The sequence below is a fragment of the Lissotriton helveticus genome, chromosome 1_2 (genome assembly GCF_964261635.1).
Source record: "Lissotriton helveticus chromosome 1_2, aLisHel1.1, whole genome shotgun sequence".
Taxonomy (NCBI): domain Eukaryota; kingdom Metazoa; phylum Chordata; class Amphibia; order Caudata; family Salamandridae; genus Lissotriton; species Lissotriton helveticus.
The window spans coordinates 162,916,326-162,938,409 of record NC_136058.1 but is presented as its reverse complement, the minus strand read 5'-3'; the positions used below and the strand labels follow the sequence as shown (position 1 = coordinate 162,938,409).

At 45.0% G+C, this 22,084-nt stretch overlaps 1 protein-coding gene across 1 annotated transcript in view; it reads right to left on the bottom strand.

Annotated features, from left to right (window-relative positions):
* The window catches only part of SLC1A7 (solute carrier family 1 member 7), a 720,509-nt gene that overhangs the window by 194,800 nt on the left and 503,625 nt on the right, over positions 1-22,084 (bottom strand). The window contains exons 6-7 of the mRNA XM_078673458.1: positions 14,090-14,189; positions 11,509-11,742 (exon numbers count right to left, since the gene is read on the bottom strand). Of these exons, the coding sequence (XP_078529584.1) occupies positions 11,509-11,742; positions 14,090-14,189 (334 nt within the window). The remainder of the gene's footprint in view (positions 1-11,508; positions 11,743-14,089; positions 14,190-22,084) is intronic.

The window sequence follows — 22,084 nt, the reverse complement described above, 5'->3', positions numbered from 1 at the left end:
AGTTTAACAAAACCTTATGATACATGACTAAAATAACATACGAGAGCCCAAATCTACAAACTAGTGAAAAACGATACTATTATACATCTAAATATACAAGAACCCAGAAACAACACTATCATTATTTTATACCTACCCTCAAAATTATAAAAAAATCGTTAAACTAGGACTTACTTGTTTGAATGAACAGCAGCACCTTACTGCAACCTGGTTCCAGGAAAATAGAGCAAAAAAACACCAATAGAATACAAAATAGAAGGCAGCAGTAAAAACAAAATGGCCACAAAATGAAACCAAAAAAAAGACTGTCTCCCCAAGAAATGAATGTGAAATAATGTATAAATATTGAATAAATAAAAAATGTTTTAAAAAAGTATTAAACATATAAATAATGTCAAAAATGTTGTAAGAAAATGTAAACAAATGTAAACTAAATGATAGTATAAAATATATACAATTATTTAATACATACGGAGTAAAACTTATGTTAAAATGATGTAGGAAATATGTAAATAAAACAATGTAAGAAATATTTTAAAAAATGTTAAGCAATGCAAAATAAAAGTGTAAAATTTACAATAGTATTTAAATGTAAATTGAATTTTTTCTTTAATAATAAAAAATTATAAAACTGCTTTATTTACTTAACTATATATAAATGTTTATTTTTAAGTTGAAATATATGTTTACAAAAGTAAATATATACATTAAATACATTTTTAAAACATATATACAATATATATATTCTATACAAAATATACCTAATAATATTATTGCTTACAAACATACTACAAAGTATTTTTTATTATATTTCTAAACACCCACAATACTAATGGTATAACACAAACTATTTCTACCACATACAAATAAAATGAAACAAAGCGTTTCAAACCAAGATTATAGAATTAAATAAATACACTCCAACATACACTATTTTGAAGAAACTGGTGGAAACTTCGGCCCGATTACGAGTCCACGGTAGTGACGGCCTCCTGACCGCACTATTAGGAGTCGGGTGGAGGAACTGCCACAGCCTCCCCGCAGCTGCCAGAGAGCCACCATTCCCTGGCAGTGTTGCAGCGATCAGGAGGCAGTATATGCTTTGCAGCACCGATGCGGTCCCGCCAAGTATATTACAAGTTTCCTCTCCGCGGGCGGTGTCATGGAGCTTCCTCCTCTATAAAAACCGTGGTGGAGAGGATACAAAGAGGGTTCTGCAGGGCCTCCTTTGCCTCTTCTGCATGGGGATGTCACAACACATTCTCCCCCCCTTAGTGCATGCATCTCAGTTACTGCACAGCATGGACTTTGCAGTCCATGCCATGCAGGAACTGTTTTTGACGTTTTTAGAAGCACTGCCGTAGGAACGATAAAAAACAGCCTGCCAGACAGGAAGAAATTTCTAATCTAGTGGGCGGTCTGACCACTGCTTTGAGGGTGTAGCGGAGGGGTGGATTCAGCACCGCACCGCTCAAGTCATAATCGGGCCCAAAAAGGGTGTCATTTACTATTTCCACTCCAATCCATATCAATTTGGAGAAGATGTTGGACACTAAAAGGGTAACATTTACTGTTCCCCAATTTATACCAATTTGAAGAAGGTGTGGGACACCAAAAGGGAGGAAAAATGCTATTCCCCTCAAATCTAACCACTTTGAGGGCAGTGTTGAACACTAAAGGGGTGATATATACTATTTCCACTCCAATCTAAACCAATTTGGGCACAGTGGGCACTGAGGGGGGGGGGGACATTTACTATTTCCACTCCAATCTATACCAATTTAAGGAAGGTGTCGAACACTAAAAAGATAACATTGACTATCCCAGCTCCAATCTACACCAATTTGAAGAATGTGCTGGACACTAAAGAGAGGAAATATACTATTTCCACTCCAATCTAAACCAAATTGGGGAAAGTGTTGGGCACTAAAGGGGTCATATGTACCATTCCCACTCCAATCTCAACCAATTTGGAGAAGGCTTTATACTGTAAAAGGGTGTCATTCACTGCTCCCACTCCAACCTATTCCAATTATGGGAAGGTGTTTGTCATTAAAAGGGTATAATTTACTATTCCCACTCCAATCTGACCATACTGAGGTGAGGTGATGGAGACTAAAGGGGTTACATTTACTAATCTCATTCCAATCTAACCATAGTAGGAGAAGGTGTTAGCACAAAAGGGGTGGTGTTTACTATTCCCATTCCAATTTAAGGCTATTTGAAGAAGGTATTGGACCCTAAACAGGTGAAGTTTACTATTTTCACTACAATCAAAAACATTTAAACTAGGTAATACAAATTAAACACTTTATATACACAGGCAATACTCCATACTCACACACATTTTTTAACTATAAAATGAACTACAACTTAATCTAAAAACACACTAACAAAACCAAACACACATATATATATTGATATTTAAAAATTAACATATAAAAAATATCTGTATTAATATTGATAATTAATATAGTTTTACAATACAATGTTTACTACCTTTCCTAAACTTTAACCCATAAAATAAACAATGTAATCATAATCCAAAATTGACAATCATAATATAAAAAAAATATATAAAAACAATTTCTATTTACAAAGGTATTTATTTTAAATATGGAACATAATTTAAAAAAAGTAAAATTTGTGTCATATTTATATTAATTTTCAGCAAAGATTTAAAAAATGTAAAACTTTGATATAAAAACATTCAAATTGCATTACTTTGTTAAAATGCATGTTTATACATTTTTGATTTTCACATAATTTTTTGTTCCAAAAAATATATATATTTAAACATTTTTATTTAATACTAATAATACCATTGAATATATTTGGATTATTTCAAAAATAACATTTATGAAATATATTAATGTAATAAAATACATTTAAAAAACTGGCATGTATTAATTTGCACATCAGTAACATAACATAACATGTATTTTAAAATATACATCTGTTTTAAATCAACTCTCCATCATCCCCTAAAAACCCAATAACCTACTACAAAAAAAGTATAAAACCATTATGTGTATACATTAACACAACCAAAAATATAAATCTCATCTATTTCATAATTAATACATTAACATTATAAAACACAAATGAAAAAATAATAAACATTTAGAATCAAACACTATAATAAATGACATACTAATTAACACTTACAAATGATATCACGTACAGCTATATTTTCTACATCAATATTTTTTACAATGATATTAAAAACAATATTTTTACCTTCAATATTCCTGTTGGTTATGTTTATGACATATCAAAATTCTTGACATGATATTTTTATATCATGATAAAGCTTTACCAATAATTTGTCACAACACCCCATGGGATAAGCTGTGCCCAAGACCTGCAGATCCTTCTGTGTTAACCAGAATGTGAGTGGATAATAAGAAAGTTGTGATGGGGCCCGGACAATCTAAACGAGTCACACCTTTTCCGAAATGAACTCCTGCACTTACTATATGCCGCCAATATTGTATACGCATTTACAAATACTTAAAGAAGATACTTCGGTTTACTAATGAGGATGCAAATAAGTCCTTTCCGGAACTTCAATACAAAACCCTAAGAATGGATGCCCAGCAGTGCCTCTCTACATACAGTGCAATGAGGAGGCACACAAGCAGCAAAAATATGATTCCAAGGTCCGGAGTATTATAAATACTCACGAGAAGCTGGAATATTAAATCAGCCACCTTAGGGATAGAGTCAGGGTGCTCTACCTGCTTCTCCTCCTGTATATCTATTCCCACAGATCATTGAGCCACAGGCACAAGGGAAAGAGTGCGAGGATCCAAAGGAGAAGAATCTGTTGGACATGTTCTTAATGCCAGGCTATAGGCCAGCGGGGTGCCACTAGTGTTGCACCCAGAAACGGAGCAGCGCCTGTGGGACAGGCGCACAAGAGGTTAATGTGCAAGCGAGTGAACCAATTGGCTAACAGCAAAGCAACCAGGTCAGAGGGTGATTCTACTTCTGCTACACTACTGTGGATCAGCCTAGAGCATATGCATGCTCTGCCCTGAATAGGGACCAGCAAGACTGCAGTCCCACGATCCTCCATGAAAGCTTAGGACAAACTGCAGGTCGACTACCTAGTTTGTTTCCTCCTTCCAACCAAGTGAAGATAATGATACATACCTGTTCTCCTTTACCTTTCTCCCTTTGAGGGACTATCCAATGGCCAGAGACAGAATTGAGGTTAATGTTCCATTGACCGCCCTCTGGCTTAATGAACATAAAGAAACATTTCTGAAGCATTCAGCAAAATGTAACTCAAACTCGAGAAGAATTACTGACTGTGATTGAGGTGCACAGACTACATTGGGCTATTGTGAATCAGTTGTGATTGATAGTGCCAAATTAAGTGAGAGAAATACTGGTGGGGAAAGCTCCATGGCCAAGGTAGGCTCCTGGGAAGCATGGGGAGTTGGATGCCACAAAGGATGCGCTGTTGAATGAGATTCCAGAGATATACCCACTGAAAATAGATTGAACTAGATTTTCCAATTGTAAGCTGAACATGGGGGATATATCAACTAACTATTTGGGCAGGCTTATGGATGTGTTTGAACAGTATTCATGTATAGCCCTTCAGATAGAGATGTTTCAGAAAGCTGCCAGTGCTGCTTTTGTGCAGGGGTTGTTGCCAAATGTTAAAAACTAAGGGGCTGAATATGATGGCGGGGAGACCGCCACCGACAGGCTTTCCCCACCATCGCATTAATGTTTCCTGCACGCCATATTACAATGGCGGGCGGGGGAGATGGGGGTCGGAAAGACCAACTGCCAGGCATGCAACAGGCTCCTTAAGCCCGCCGGTGCGTCAGGGAGAATTGTATTCCCTACAATGGTGGCATAGGTATTACAATGTTCCTTTCCACTGGCCTTTTCATGGCGGTTAACCCGCCATGAAAAAGCTGGCGAAAAGGGACACTTTGGGGTCCCGTAGTGAGTCCCCTTTCCCACCTAGCTCCCGGACATGGGACCACAGGTGCCCCCCCACATATCACTGCACCATGTGGCAGGCACCGCATGGCACCTGCCACGTGGAGCAGGGATATGTAAAATGGCCCTTTTTTACACTGTGGCGGGTGCTGCAGCCAGCAGCACCAACCATAATGAAAAAGATAGGCTCTGCGACCGCCGTGGTGGCGTTCGCATTGTGATGCCTATTGTGGGACCACCACGTTGTAGGCGGGCGGTCCCAGTCCCTGATACGATGGCCCACGGACTGAAGTCTGTCCACCATCGTAATCAGCCCCTAAATGACAACCAAATGTATTGGAATGCATACTAACAAGCTAGCAGAATTAGCAACAGTCTCCAATCACTGCTTCGCCACTGAGGAGAAAAAGAAAGAGCATATTGAATCAAAATTATTATCTCTGGAATTGCAGAATATGCAGCCAGTGGTTAAAGGATTGGGATGAGGGACTCAGCAATGGGGGGAATGCAAAAGACAGGAAGTTGTGAGAAATGGTAGGGGAAATGGGATGGGCTAGAGAGAGGCTGAGGGTCTATGAAGTTCTGACTTTTCATGTGGTCAGCTTGGACATTGGAAATGGGATTTCCCAAATACGACTCCCAATGTCCCTGGATTCTCACACCACCCTAGGTTTATCAAATTTTTCAAAATCCATACCTTCAATTTTAGGACAGCCCAAGAGGTCCAGACTGTGCCATGAATATCTTAAGCCTGGAAAATCAAAATGACCCCATGTAGTTTGTGTCATTAATGGTAATTGTACTACTTGTCTTATTGGCAAGGGTGTTCAAGTTCAAGTTCAAGTTCAGAAATTTGTATAGCGCGCTATTCACCCAGAGGGTCTCAAGGCGCTTGAGGGAGGGAGGTGAATTTACTTATCGAATATCCAGGTTTTTAGTTGCTTTCTGAAAAAGAGGTGGTTCTGAGTGAGGCGGAGGTGGGTGGAGAGAGAATTCCAGGTTTTAGCCGCTAAGTAGGAGAAGGATCTTCCCCCCATGGTGGATCTGTGGATGCGCGGGATTGCGGCGAGGGCTTGATTGGACGATCGTAGTTGGCGGAAGGGGGTGTAGAAGGATAGACGCGTGTTGAGGCATTCGGGTTCTAGGTCGTAGAGGGCTTTGTGTGCGTGGGTGAGTAGACGAAACGTAATTCTCTTGTTGACAGGTAGCCAATGGAGGTTTTTTAGGTGGTCGGAAATGTGAGCTTGCCGAGGGATGTCCAAAATGAGCCTGGCTGAGGCGTTTTGGATGCGTTGGAGTTTTTTCTGTAGTTTGGCTGTCGTTCCGGCGTAAAGGGTGTTGCCGTAATCCAATCAGCTAGTGATCAGTGCGTGGGTGACTGTCTTTCTTGTTTCGGTGGGGATCCAACGGAAGATTTTTTTGAGCATTCGTAGGATGTTGAAGCAAGAAGATGAGACGGCGTTGACTTGTCTGGTCATCGAGAGGGAGGAGTCTAGGATGAAGCCCAGGTTACGTGCGTGGTCCGTAGGTATGGGTGCGGTTCCGAGGGCCGGTGGCCACCATGAGTTGTCCCAGGCAGAGGGGGATGGTCCTAAGATGAGGACTTCTGTTCTGTCCGAGTTTAGTTTTAGACGGCTGTTTTTCATCCACTCGGCTACTTCTTTCATTCCTTCGTGTAGGTTAGTTTTGGCGGTGTTAGGGTCTTTTGTGAGGGAGAGGATCAGCTGGGTGTCGACTGCGTAAGAGATAACGTTGAGGTTGTGTTGGCGCGCGATGGATGCGAGGGGACTCATGTATACGTTGAAGAGGGTGGGGCTGAGTGATGATCCTTGTGGTACGCCGCAGATGACTTCGGTGGCCTCAGATTTGAAAGGGGGGAGGCGGACTCTCTGGGTTCTTCCGGTGAGGAACGATGTGATCCAGTCTAAAGCCTTTCCTTGTATTCCGATGTTGCTGAGGCGTTGTATGAGGGTGTTATGACATACTGTGTCGAAGGCTGCGGAGAGGTCAAGTAAGATGAGAGCAACTGTTTCTCCGTTGTCCAGTAGTGTTCGGATGTCATCTGTTGCTGCGATGAGGGCGGTTTCGGTGCTGTGTTTGGCACGGAATCCTGATTGAGAGGAGTCGAGGCATTTGTTGGATTCTAGGAAGGCGGTGAGCTGACTGTTGACGGCTTTCTCGATGACTTTGGCGGGGAATGGGAGGAGCGAGATGGGGCGGTAGTTCTTAAGTTCGGTTGGGTCAGCCATGGGTTTCTTCAGAAGGGCGCTGAGTTCGGCATGTTTCCAGTTTTCTGGGAAGGTGGCGGAGTTGAGGGAACAGTTGATTACGTCTCGAAGATGGGGTGCGATGATGGAGTCTGCTTTGTTGAAGATGTGGTGGGGACAAGGGTCGGTTGGCGATCCTGAGTGGATGGAATTCATCAGGCGGATGGTGTCTTCAGTGGTGATTGGGTTCCAGGCGCAGAGGTTGTTAGAGGGGGGTTTTGGTTCGGAGGTGGGTGGAGTGGGCCGGTCTTCGGACTGGTTTTGAAAGCTGTTGTGTATTTCGGCGATTTTGTTGTGGAAGAATGATGATAGAGAGTCGCAGAGGTCTTGGGAGAGGGTGATGTCGTCAGTGCTTGCGGAGGGGTTGGTGAATTCTTTGACGATGTTGAATAGTTCCTTGCTGTTTTGGGCATTGTTGTCAAGTCGATCTTTAAATGCTGATTTCTTGGTGGATCGGATGAGTTGGTGGTGTTTGCGGGTGGCATTCTTGAAGGAGGCCAGGTTGTCAGTGGTAGGGTTATTTCTCCAGGTTTTTTCGAGAGTCCGACAGAGCTTCTTGGATTTTTTAAGGTTATCGTTAAACCCGGGGGCTTTTTTGTTCCCTTGCTTGATTAGATGGTTTTTCAAGGGTGCTAGTTCGTCTGCGCTGTGGGTGATCCATTGTGTGAGGTTGGTGGCTGCTTGATCTGGGTCCGATGAATTGGTAGGAGTATTTTGTTGAAGCGACGAGAAGAGCTGGTCGGTGTTGATTTTGTTCCAGTTTCTTCGGGGAATAGGTTGTGGGGGGTTATGGGACGTGGATTTTTTGTTGTGGAAGTGAACGCAGCTGTGACCCGTCCAATGGAGAGCTGTGGTGTGATCGAAGGAGATGTGCTAGCTGGAGGTGAAGATAGGGTCGAGCGTGTGTCCGGCGGAGTGGGTGGAGGTGTCAACGAGTTGTTTGAGTCCGAGATTGGCCATGTTGTCCAGAAGGGTGGTGGTGTTGTTGTCGTTTTTCTTGTCCAGGTGGAAGTTGAGGTCTCCCAGTAGAATGTAGTTCTCGGATGGGATGGCATGTGGGCTGATGAAGTCAGCGATGTCTTCATTGAAATGTGAGCGGGGTCCTGGTGGTCTGTAGATGAGGGTGCCTCTGAGTGTGGTTTTGGGGTCGGTGTGTATCTGGAAGTGAAGGTTTTCGGCGGTAGCGAGGTTATCGTCGGAGCTGGTCGTGATGCGGATGGTGTTCTTATGGACGATGGCGATGCCTCCTCCTGTTTGGTTGATGCGGTCCTTTCGGATGATCTTGTAGGTGTACGGGATGGCTATGGCGATGTCGGGGGCTGATGAGGAAGGCGATATCCGGTGATGTAGTGTCGAGTAGGTTACAGAGTTCGATGGAGTGTCTGTGGACTGAGCGGGTGTTGAGCAGTAAGCACTTTAGGTGGTGTGACGGGGCGGGCGGACCGGACATGGTAGGACCCAAGGACTGGTGGTCTGCCACCCCCCTCTCACCGTGCCCATTGTCCCCACAGCTACCGCAATGCACCTGGACGGCTGACCCCGAGGCCGACTGGACCGACGATATCCACGGAGGCGGCCCCTTTAAGGAACTGTATAGTGAGGCCGAGGCTCCGCCCTTTGACGAAGACGTCAAGTCAAAAGCAGGAAGTGCCCAGAGCTCCGCGGACGGCGTTTCCCCGGAGAAGACGAGCGTGGAAGGAGACGAAAGGAGAGACTTCGAGCGTGGAGAGAGCGGCAAGCCAGGAGGCCAACAACAAAACGCATCGCCCAGCCACGGTCCCGCGGGAGGAGCGTGGCTCCAAGAGGTACGTGGACGGGTAGCGGGCTGGGTTGGGCGGAGGAAACAGCCCCGAGAGTGAAGAGCACCGCCCTTACTTCCCCTCCCTCTGCACGAGCACTGGCCCTCACACCCGACTGAGTGAAACGAGCACTATTGCATGGGAGTTGTGTCTTCACCCCCGGCCCTGTAATAATTCTGAAAGCGTTGCAAGTACCTGACCCCCGTTTCCCTTTTCTTTTGGTACCGGTGGGGGAAGCCTCGAAAGACGCACCTGGGACAGACATCACCACGCCTGTCAAGACCCCTGGATGTTAGAGCTGAATTGAAGCCGTATATGATTTGAGACCCTGTTATCTTATTGATTACAAGTGGACTGCCTTTGCCAATGAAAAAGACTTATATACCCATTAAACCTTCTTTAAAACCTCTCCTGAAGGCACCTGTGTTTCTCTTTACCAAAGCCTCACAAGACAGTCTCGTGGTAGATTCCCCACAAGTCCCAACCCCTCCGGGACAGGTGGTTAGTGTCGGAGCTCTGTTTGGGGATTGAGGATTTGGTGTGGGTCCAGATGCAGTCAAACTTGCAGGAGTGGCAGGTGAAGGGTCCATGGGTGTGTCTTGGAGCGGCTTGGTAGCAGTTAGGGAGTGGGCCGGGGTTAAGTGCTGAGAGGGTTGCGTCGTCGTATGTTATGCGGGTGGAATGGGAATTGCGTGGACCAGGGGGTCTGGCGCTGGGCGCGGTCCAGGCGCGGACGGGCGTAGACGGGCTTACCTTTGGCGCACCTTCGGCGCGCATGGGGCGCGACCGCTGCGCGTGAACGCTGCGCGCGTATGCATCTGTCATAAGTGGAGAGTGGAGGGGGGGAGGGGGGAGGGAGGATCAGCTGGGAGGCGGGAGCGGGGCGGAGATCCGGGCAGGGAGGTACAACAACAACAACAAAATGGCCGCAGGCCAAAATCAAAACCGGATTGGGGTACAAACACAACAACGCGATGCAAATGGCAGTGGCACCGGCACAATCAGGCACAAATGGTTTCAACAGGCAGCACAGCACAGTTCAAAAACTTGTACAAGCGCACTATGGCAGTCTAGCGCTACGGTAAGGGTGCTAGTCACTAGGCTCTTAAAATATTTTAATTCCCATTTTACCTCTCTCAGGCCTGTCCATAGATGCAGTCAGTATTTCTAATCAGAGTTCCCCACCATATTACAGACCCCATGTCCATTTCTGTAGGACCCATTAGTGATAAGCATTTTTCCTGCTCACCCAAGCATCTCACTCAAACTTGTTAGGTTCAAATAGCTTGTGAAAATTAAACAATATTGTGTTTCTATCCTGGAATGGTTGCTCTTGAACATACCTCGACAATAAGAGAGTAAACTGATTGCATTACTATATGAAAGCGTGAGTTGTTCAGAAGAATTAGGCCCTATTGTCATATCTCCCGATATAACAGTTATCTTCCCTGATACTGTCCATATTGTGGTACGCAGGAGACAATGATGAGGGGTACATCTTTTTTCTGGAACATGTAAAGGTACATTTTGACACTCAGAAGAAGGGTTAAAACCTGAGGTGGAGAAATAAATCCACCCTATAATAGCGGATCTGACAAAGCAAAGGGTTCTAGTACCTATTATTAGCATGTGTAGCACCCCGATTCTTATGATATGCAAGGCATGGAAAGTCATTGTATACACGTTCATATAGGATCTTAGGGCAATTAATAATGTGGTTATCCCAAAATTCCCTGTGGCCCCCAACCCTACTACTATTCTCTCCTGCATCCCTATGAAAGGCTCCATCACCTACAAATGACGATTGGTTCACCGTGGTTGATCTTTGCTCGGCTTTCTTTTCTATGGCAATTCATGGGACGAGTCTGTAGCTCTTGTTAACATTCCAAAGGTCTCAGTTTTCATGGATCTGACTCCCTCAAGGATTTACAGAGGCTCCCTCAATCTTTTCACAAGCCCTGTAGAAGGATTTGGACACATTGGTTTTCCTCTGGGGGTTTACTCTGATTCAATATATAGCTAATTTATTGCTCTTATACTGTAGATCGGTGCAAGAAGGATTCGATTTCCTCACAGAATTGGCTAAGTTAAGAAGGGGAATAAAACCTAAAATGAAAAGATTTAATTCTGCCTTCCCAGAGTGCAATGTCCATGTCATGAAATTTCTGCTTGAGGGGCGACTTGTCCTCTACACAAGTTGAAGCCATCCATAAGTTGCCCCACCTTGAAACTGTTTCCCAGGTAAGTACCTTTTTGGAAATGGTGGAATATTGCTGTAGTGCTGGACTAACTACAGTTTTTTTAGTAGTAACGTACGCTGGGAGTTTATGTATACCGAAAAGTAGTAAACTTACTCTAGAGTGTAAACCTATCCAAAGTGTCAGATACCTTGGTGTATCAGGCCCCCAAGGTTAAGTTCATTCAGATGTTACAAAATGTGTGCTACAGACCCTCATTACCATCTGTAATCAACATACCTTGAGGATGTAGCCAGAGCTATGAGCAAGGCTTGAAGAACACCCCGGATGAAGACAATTGGATTCTTCTTGGTGATGAAGAGATACATCATTGGCAAAATGAAAAGTCCATGCACGACTAGTCCACAAACCACGGTGATTGCGTAGAAGCCCAGCTTCTTCCCGATAGCTGTGGGGTCATCCATTTCTAGTATCTTTCCAGCGATGAGAAAAACAATGCCAAATGGGAAATACCTAATGAGAAGAAAAGGATGCCATAATGTTAAAATGTCACACAAACTAGTCAATATGCAAAAGGCATGCATCGAGGAGGCCAGGGAGAGTTTGACAGTGACAAAATTACCACAAAAAGAAGAAATTGTGATAAATATTACACCGTTGGCAAAGGGATGGAAATAAATGGACATTTCTAAAAAAACAACTTATCATATGAAATTTGTTCAAGTGTATTATGATTTGATAATCCCCTCTCCCGCACAAAAAGTTCACTTTCTAACCACTGTTAAACAAGCTTTGACACCGCCAATTGGTCTAGTTTTCTTGTGTTAAAACATACCAACTGAGGCATGAACAAATGCTTTAGTAAAGGTAATGGTGGTAATAAAGGTATTAATAGTAATGGTGGTGGCAATAGTGAGGGCACTGGTTATAATTGGGATAGTGATAATGATAGTAAAGCTGGTGGTGTAATAGTACACACAAGTCCTGAAAAAAACATTAAAAAAACCTCGTACTGCAGTAAATTACAGACAGGCGTTGTGAAAGCCAACTGGTGTCACATTTTACAAGCAATTATGAACTATTGATTTCGTTGATTTATTGCTGATTCTGTACCATATTGCAAAAAGAAAAAAATGTGGCTCTACCGATGTTGAACAGCATCGACATAAAAAAAAGAGATTGATGATATGTATGTGTACATGCCCACTGAAGCTAATGAAGCCCAGTATGATGCAGCCATCATTTAGCCTTTTTTATTTACTGTTCTAAGATGGCAAATGGCTAACTTAAAGTGGCACAGAAAAATAAATTAAGTTTGTGCAACATGTGTCACAAAAGGAGCATCCCAGCATTAAATTGGTTAGCATTGATGTGATTTAAATTTGAATATTGACTGCTTTTTCAATGATCTTGCCAATGATTTGTCGGTAAGTGATGGAGCGGTAGTTAGTAAGGTCCTTAGGGTCTTCTGAAGGTGTTGAGTAGTGAATTAGGGAGTTATGGTTGTGTTGGTTGCCATACACCTGGGAAATGTCAGTGGGGTTTAATATTTTGTAATGTAGCTATACAGTTTTTTATCCTGATGCTTATTTATAATGTTGTTTAGTTCTGCTCTTGGTAACTCATCATACCTTCCATTAACAAATGCTGTTCTGTAAATATTATAAATGTTCATATATATTTTAAGTCAAGAAACAATACACATTATTGTAATATATCAAAATCTTGTTTTATTCTTATCCGGGGTAGGTTGAGGGTAGTAAATGACTAAACACATTTTACATTCTTGCTCTGAAGGGGTGAGAGCCAGAGCGTCTGAGGAGGATGATTTTTTTGGGTGGGCCTGATGCGGGCAGGACATTCTGTATTGGTGTGTGCAGTATTGGAAGGATGCTTTCTTTCATGAGTGTATGTTGTGGTACCCCCCCTGCATTGTCATAAACATGGTGGCAGGCACCTCGCGGTGCCCGTCACTTTGTGCATGACAATGCACACAGTGCATTCCCTGCATTGTGGCGGGCGGTGCTGTGAGCACCGCTCACTACAATGCTGGGAAAGGAGGATGCCACGACCACGGTGACGGTGGCATCCTAATTGCACGTGCGGGACCGCCGCACTACTGGTGACCAGTCCCAGCACCACTAGGGTGGCGGGCGGACTTTAGCCATCCTAATGGGCCTCTAAGGGGTTCATTAGTATTGCAGGCGGACTTTGTCCGCCCACCATACCCCCGGGAAATGGGACCCGCCCGCAATGCATGCAGGTCCCGCACATCCCATGTGCGGGACCACTAGTGGAATCTGAAAGCTCAATGGGCTTTCTTTCGCACCTACATCATATTTTCAACTGCATATTCCTTTGTCAATTTAATCTCAACAGACCTCTCCAGTAATACTGTATCTTCCTTACACCATGGGGGCAGATACATTTTTTATGGGGACTACTACACCTTGTCTTTAAAATTCGTTCTAGACTGGTCAGCATGCTAGAAAAGTCACAATTATACTTGAATTAGCTATGAAAGTCTAAGATCAGGATCAAATGAGGCGAGCTATTTTCTATCAAGGTTGCACTTTTTTTATATTTGCTGCAACCCGATGGCTTACAGAATACCTGAAGAAATAAATGTTAGCATTTTACCTCATCATTTATTGCTGATTTGGGGAAAGCAATTGAGATAGAGCATCTTTCTGTATCTTCAAAGAAATAACAAATTATTCAGTCATTAGTCTACATAAATCGTAGTAATAGCACCACTCGAAAGGCCCATTTGCTTGTATCCATTTAAAACCACCTCTCTAGATGTGATTTTACTTTTGAAAACATCAAATCACTCTGAAAACAGGAAATGGTTACTTACCACACAGAAACAGCTACTATCTTCATCACAGATTCATTTAGACACTGACAAAAACTGACCACAGGGACACCACTGTTGCCCATCCTTCCCAGCATTATACCTGTAACACAAAAAGAGAGTTGCACTTTTTTATAATAAAGTGGTTGGAAGGAGGCAACCATGGGGTATTTAGGCAGGTAGTAGGGCAGGCAGGCAGGCACAGGGTAGAGGTTTGAGTGACTTGGGTGCTAGGGTTTCTAGGGAAGAATAAGGAGGGAGGATGCCTTTTTGATCACTCGCCACCCTCAGCAGTTCTTTCTGTTGGAAGGTATGCCTGTGTGGGTTGGAGAGGATTGGGTGATAGTGGCAGGTGTTGTGAGTAGGGGAGGTAGTAATGAGAGGATAGCAGTATTATAGATTCACTTGTGGCAGTAGTAAGAGGGTTGTGGCTGAGGTGTTATTGCTGAGGAATGCAGGTTAAGAGGATCTCTTGGTTGCCGCATGGGTGGAGCAGGTGTTTGTGTCCTTAGGTGGACCGGGTCACAACGACCGTCGCTGCAGGGGGTGGGTGTTGCATTTTTGGCCTGTTCACCTCTGTGGCAGTACCAGCATTGGGTGAAGTGGGCAGTTACAGCTGAAGCATGGAGGGGTTCCATTGGTTCGATGTTGTATGGGGAGGACAAAAAAAGGAGCGCATGTGGACTAAGGTATGGGAGAACACAATCCCTTCAAAGAAGCCAAAAGGTTAAGACTCAGGATGGAACCAATACACAGACCGACATGCTGCAGGCAGCAATTGACATGCCTCCAGCGCAAAACGCACCTACGCTGCAGGACATACTCTCGGCTGTCACAGCTGTGCGCACATCACTTGCATCTCGCATCGATTCTGTCTCCATAGAAATCGCACTCATCTGGGCAAACTTTCACAAAATAGACGAGTGAATGAAAGAAGTGGAAGGAGTAAGCCAGAACCTCACCAATACCGCTAAGAACCTTGAGAAACAGGTCCGGGAACTACAAGCTACCAGTCGGGCACTTGTGGATTAGCTTGATGACTATGAAGGCAGGGCTAGAAGGAATAATGTTAGTATCATTGGGGTTCCTGAGAAAGCAGAAGGTCATGCCGCTGATTTATTTGTGAAGGAGTTGATCACGCAATGTCTGCAGCCCATGACTCTCTCAAAATTTGTCTCTATTGAACGAGCACACCGAGAACCTGGGGGCAAACTCAAACTGGGCCAGCATCCCAGGCCCATACTAGCGTGGGTTTTCAATTTCCGTGAAAGGGATGTGATCCTGCAGACTGCGCGGTGTGCCTCTCCTCTCAAAATCAATGACAGCACCATCAAGTTTTTCCCAGATTTTACAATCAAGATCCAAAGGCAGCGCAGAAGTTTCCTTGAAGTCAAAAAAGCCCTGAGGGATAGAGAGTTGCCTTATGCTATGCTATTCCCCACAAAACTCAGGGTAGAGTCCGAAGGTAAAGCATGGTTCTTCACAGAACCAAAGGCTGCCTGGGAGTGGCTGGTGGATGGAGGCAGGTGGGAGACCCAAATAACTCAGACGGGCGTTGGAGGCGGACAGGGAAGGATCGCACTGAGGCTACATAGGATCGAGAAGAGAGTGACACCACTCACGCCGATCGAACGGAGAGCGGACGAACTGGCCCGGCGTGACACAGAGGCTATAGTTACTCACTCAGAGACACACATGTAAGGCCCAGGGACTACGCATACGAACTTTTAATCCGCATGGTTAAACAGTGTTATGTTAAAGACATGACAGACCCACCTGATTGCTTGTCAGTGAACAGACGGAGCAGAAGAGCTCTCGAGTTGGACTGGCTGAGTATACAATTTGTAAACTGATAATTACAGCCTGTTTAATATAATGGCATGCAGGTCCTAATGGATAGTGGGATCTAGACTCAATGATTCACATCTCCCCTGAAATTGGGTGCTCTGCAAAGTTGGGGTGGCGGGTAGTTTGAAGTCCGTCTTGCAAGGAAGAAGGGAGGAATGGGCACGTTAAAAGGGTTTTACACTGTTCAATTGTTTTGTACTTGGTCACAGCACGTACTGGTTACTGGTTCCCGAGCATTCCACCAGACATACATATACTGCCACATATAATATAAGCATCTACTTTACATGCTAACAAGACATCTTTGCCCCAAAACATACTCAAGACAATGAGCCTAATGCGGGCCTCACGCAAAAGCTATGAAGGTTATGGATGCCCCTGGAGACATAAGAGTTGAGGTGGCACTAAAATTGCTCTCCTGGAAGGTCAATGGGTTGGAGACAAAATCAAACGGGGGGTGGTGCTCCAGTATATCAAGCGGCAAGCTGCAGGTATTATTCTGCTGCAAGAGACTTACCTCGTTGGACACACCTGCAAGGCACTGAACCGATGGGGATAGAAGTTTATAGTCCACTCAGAATTCACTACCAGGTACAGAGGGGTGGGGATACAAATGAGGAAAAGTCTCCTATTCATAGTGACTCAGATGCATATGGGAAAATATGGGTGCTTTGTGGCGATGTCAGGGACCTGGGAGGGGAGGAGTGTGAATGTCCTTTCGGTATACATACACCCAGCCTTACATAATGTGGCCCTGCCGGACCTGAGTAAAATAGTTCTCGACTTACCAGAATGTGAACTAGTGATAGGAGGGGACCTCAACATGACGCTGTGTGACCAAATGGACAGATGTCCTCCTAGCGAGGCCCGATGAACAAAAAACACAATGGCTGAATTTCTGACAACTGTGGGCCTGATGGACGTATGGCGGGCGACTCATCCACATGCACGGCAATACACTCATTATTCAGCTTCCTATAAAAGCAACTCCCGAATTGATTACATACTCACACTGGCAGATACTGTGCATTATTTTGATGAGGTTCAACATTTAGCTAGAGGCCCTTCAGATCATGCCCCCATAACCACACGATACGCAATACGTACAGAACCCACTTGCAGGGCGATCACGATCAGCCCATGGAGCCTTAAAATCCCACATATAAGGACCACACTGTTCAAAGACACTGACCATTACTTTACGGAAAATGTGGGGTTGGTCCAATAATCGCAAGTGTTGTGGGAGGCCTACAAAGCCATGATTAAGGGCCGGGCCCTCTCCCTTGCAGTGGGCAATACGAAAGAGAAAGATAAAAAAACTAAGGGAACTAGAGCAGGACATCCTGGCATGGGAACAGGCCTTGGAGGGCACTCGGGATGGGACTGAAAATCACATTTTAGAACTCAAAAGGAAAGAATACAAGGATCTAGCAACTGAAACAGCCAGAGGGGAGCACTGTGCCAAAACATATAGAATATATTAACAGGGCAACAGAGCCAGTAAGCTCCTGGCATGGCTAGATAGAATGGAAAGAGCAGAGCGGTGGATTAGAGTAATACATGGGCAGAGTGGGACGTGCCTGCGGAACCCCAAACAAATTGCAGATGGGTTTGCATGTCATTATGTGCAACTCTATTCTCCCAGCTCAACAGCCACCATAGATGAGGAACGGGAGATAATTACTGACATACAATTCCCACAATTGACCACAGATGAGCAGCAGGCACTGGATGCGGACATCTCCACAGAGGAAATTACAGCAGCCATACTCAGCATACAGTTAGGGAAAGCTGGAGGGCCAAACGGCCTCCCAATCGAGCTCCTCAAAACCACGGTATCCAAAGTGGCACCCCATCTCCTAAATATGTACCTTAAAAGTAAAACTGTTGGCGCGCTGTCCAGGGACCAGAGGATTGCCTCATAGTCCTAATCCGCAAGACAGGTAAACCAGAAGAGGAATTTACATCGTACCGGCCAATATCCCTGTTAAATGTGGAAGCCAAAGTACTTGCTAAAGTACTGCTCCCCATAGTCACACAACTGGCCTGCCCGGATCAGTCTGGGTTAATCGCTGGCTGCAACACCGCACTAAACCTACGCCGGCTAAACGCAATACTTACGAGGAAAAGCACCATCAGTGAAAACGCAGCCATACTATCTCTAGACGCCTGTATGGCTTTCACCACGTTGAGTGGCTGTATATGTTTGCGGCCCTCGAGCGTATGGGCATGGGGACGACAAATCTTGAGTGGGTCAAACTCCTCTATGATGAGCCTCTTGCACAAGTGGTAGTAGATGGGCATATATCCAAAACATATACCATGGCCCGTGGTACGAGGCAGGGTTGCCCGATATCCCCCCTTATCTTTGCTCTTGTTCTAGAGCCTCTCGCTTGCTGGATATGTGGAGACCCATTAATACAGGGGCTGAAATGGGCCAACGAGAGGGAGGACAGAATTTCACTTTATGCAGATGACATCCTAATATACGTTGCCTCCTCCGTTCCTCAATTAACAAAATACTCCAGATCTGCTCTAATCACGGCAGATCTTCCGGGTACACTATTAACTGGTCTTATTGTATTACCTGTATTTGCTTCAGGGGCCATCGCCGTCCCTGCCGGCAGGTGTGATGATGTCCACAGTAACCACGGTCGCAGGGCACTAGGACCTGCCCGAGGTGGGACGAGGGCGGGCGGAAAGGGAGGAGCTGTTAGCCCAGGACGAAGAAGGACGTGAATAAAGACGCTGTTAACCATACCCTGTGTCCGTGTGTTCTTACAGCAGAAAGGACACTACAGAAGAGTTTCGCTATCTAGGCATATATGCAACGGCTGACCCATCACTCTTCTATGATCAAAACCTTCTGGGCCCTTTGACTCGACTGCAGAGCGATGTCCGCCACTGGCAGGCGTGCCTCTATCGGTGTCAGGACGTGCAGCGCTGTATCAAATTATGGCTCTGCATTAGCTCTTGAACGCGCTACAGAATACCCCTTACAGCGTGCCTGAGATGTATTTTAAGGCAATAGAGGGGGAAGATAGAAGCCTGCTTTGGGATGGTAAGCGCCACGTACTGCAGGGCCCAAACTAGTCTGGGGGTGGTATGACAGGGGAATCGCTTTGCCAGATATTTGCTACTATTATTGAGCTGCACACCTCTCAAACATAAACAAATGGGTATATTGCCTACAACTGGACCCAGCGTGTCAGATTGATACATGGAAGATGGGGTTGGGGGGATATAGAGAGGGACTATACACAAAATCACGGAGACAGTTCACCGGCCCTACCGCCCTAACGATCGTACTATAGCACTCCACCACTAAGAGATGAGGATGGTGTAATAGACTGACAATAAATGACTCTTCTATGGCACACAACCATATTGGGCAACTTAAGTAAAAGTAAAGGTTTCGACAAATGGGACACCATAGGCATATCGCAAGTGGGCAACTTAGTAAAGAAAGGGAAAATACTGACGTTTGCAGAACTACAAAAGGAATGTAAATTGTCCCACGCGAAACCTTTCGTTACTTACAAATACGGCATGCCTTGCAGGAGGTAACTAAAGAAGTAGACGAGGTCCTGGAGTCAACACCACTTGAGGATAGACTACTTGCAGACCCCATGGAAAGTAAAGTAATCTCACTCACTTATAGAAAAGTAATTAATATTTCATAAGTCCCACTGAAACGCCTTTATGCATGCTGGCAGATCGACTAGGGGGAATTAAAGGAAGAGGATTGGTGGGATGCGCACTCCTCACCGCTAGAGGTGGCCATACTATCACGACTGCGACTGGTCCAGCTAAATATTTAGCACCGCACATACATTGCATGCACCACACTGTTCAAGGTAGGTCGATACAGTAATGCAGAATGCAAACGGGGTGTGGGGCGACGGACACGTTTTAACATACACTCTGGGAATGCCCAATCATTCAGATATTTTGGGAAGCGGTTAACAAGGTGGTTAGTGAGGTATGTGGGATGACTCAGACTATGTCCCCCAAGACCTGCTTGCTTAATATTTGGGATGCCACCGACTTAATTTGAATGGACTAACTGTGGGAGGTCACTTGCGAAGCATAACATCGCTCGTAGATGGGGAGTTTCTGAACCGCCAACAATAATTGAGTGGGAGCGAGATGTCAATTGGTGCATGTTAGCTGAGTGGGCAGTTTACACAAACAGAGGATGCCCCAAAAAGTGCAAATAGGTTTGGGGGAAATGGAGCACATATAGTGGCAACATCTTCACCTCCCCGGCAGCACAGGGGATCGAGCCATTAGAGTTAATGCATTACACATTTCCTGTAGTGGTGGGGGTGGGGAGAGGGATACTTGAGATGTTTAGTGACAAAACTGATTGTCTGTTAAGATCCGATGATTATATACGTGTGTGTTCCGTATTATGCAGTGCCAAAATGTGCAACAAAAAGAATTTAAAAAAAATGAAGAAACCAAAAGGTGACTGGTTAAGTAAGAAGTGGGACAAAGGGAGCAGGGGGTCAGCCTCAAAGCCTGATTAGGAAGCTAGGGCGAGGATTTCTGCTGGCACAACTGAAAACCCTCCAAGTGTGGCTCATGGGACCAGTTGTCAGGTGGTGTTGCAGGCAATAATTAGGCCTACCAGTGCAGAAGTGGCAGCAGGTTGTACAGTATCAGAGAGCATGGCCCACAAAGAGGACTGGCAGAGGGAACAGGGGAGAAAAGGAATGCAGCTACAATCACCCAGGTAGGAAGAGCCTGGGAAATAATTTTGGCATCAGAAGAGGCAAAACATTAGCTTAGTATTAGAGGCACTAACACTGAATGGAGATGAGGTATAAAGGGGCAAGACACTGCTCTTTTCAGTGCAGGGTAAGAGAGTTTTTCCCCACTAATGCAGGAAGTGGTAGGAAGGGAAAGCTCAGGGAGGAGTCTAAAAAAAAAGAGGAATGGGCAAGGATGGGAAGCAGGATGCTTGGGTCTGGAGTACAGGTGTTATGAGGAAGCAGGGTGGAGGACAGCACGGCGGGTGCAACTGGGAGGTTGCTTTAGGTCCAGAGTGCAATATGAGGTGGAAGATCGGCAGAGTAAAGCTGATAGATGTATTTTTATTGACGATGCAGGTACTAAGGCACTTAGAGGTTCCAAAGGGGCCCAAGGTGACAAGGGTTAGGTATTCCCATAAGCTTAGGGAGGCCAGTGGGGTGCAAAGTTTGGTATGATAAGGAAAGTCACAGCTTCTGGGAGAATTTAGTGTGGCTTGATAACCCCATTCCATTGAGAAGGTCTGTCCCAGTGAAGCAGGCCTGACAGGAGCAGCAGATGTCAGTGATAAGAGGAATTGCTGTCATCACAGTGGACGAGCTGGGAGTTTCATTTATTCTAGATGCATAAGCGACTTTGTGGGTTACTATGTTTGCCATCCTCGCATAACCAGGAGGTCTGAGTATAACTAGAAGCAGGTTTTCCCCTGATGAAGGGACGGCTCATCCCAAAAAGCATTGGGCGAGGACCATTTCTTTGAAGAGATTGTTAATATAGACACTGAATGTTGTATAACCGTCCACTGTATTTAATATTATATGAAATGTGATGATTGATTTCTACACGAAACGTGATGTTTGAAAACATTCATGTGAAAATAAATACAGAAAAATTGTTTATCAAAATTATAATTGTGACACAATTGATGTAAATCATTTAAAGCAGTGCACGCTTGAGTCCAGGTCACCTCAAAAAACCTGGCCACACGTATAGCAGTGACAAAAAAGACACCTGAACGAGTTTAGAAATTCTAATTTTTGGCCAGCAAGATGGCAGGCCGGATGTAGCCCTGCAGAGTTCCTTCGTGGTCTCAGTTACCCTGATTTAAACCTGTGACCCTATGGCTCATCACTCTCCTAATTTCACAGAACGGTGTCTAATAACACTGGGGGCACATATTGGAGTGAATTTTGTTGCCCCACAGTGTCTGCCGTGGCCAATTGCTGAACTGCAACCAATGAGGAGCCACCCAAAGAGCCTCAAGATGGCGGCTGCTGGAACTGCTGTTAGCGGTGAGCTTCCTCCACCTACCCGCTGATACCTCAGGGTGGTACAGCGATGCTATTTCCTGGCCTGCGGTCCCCCCCACCTCCCCTGCCCTCGCCCGACCTGACG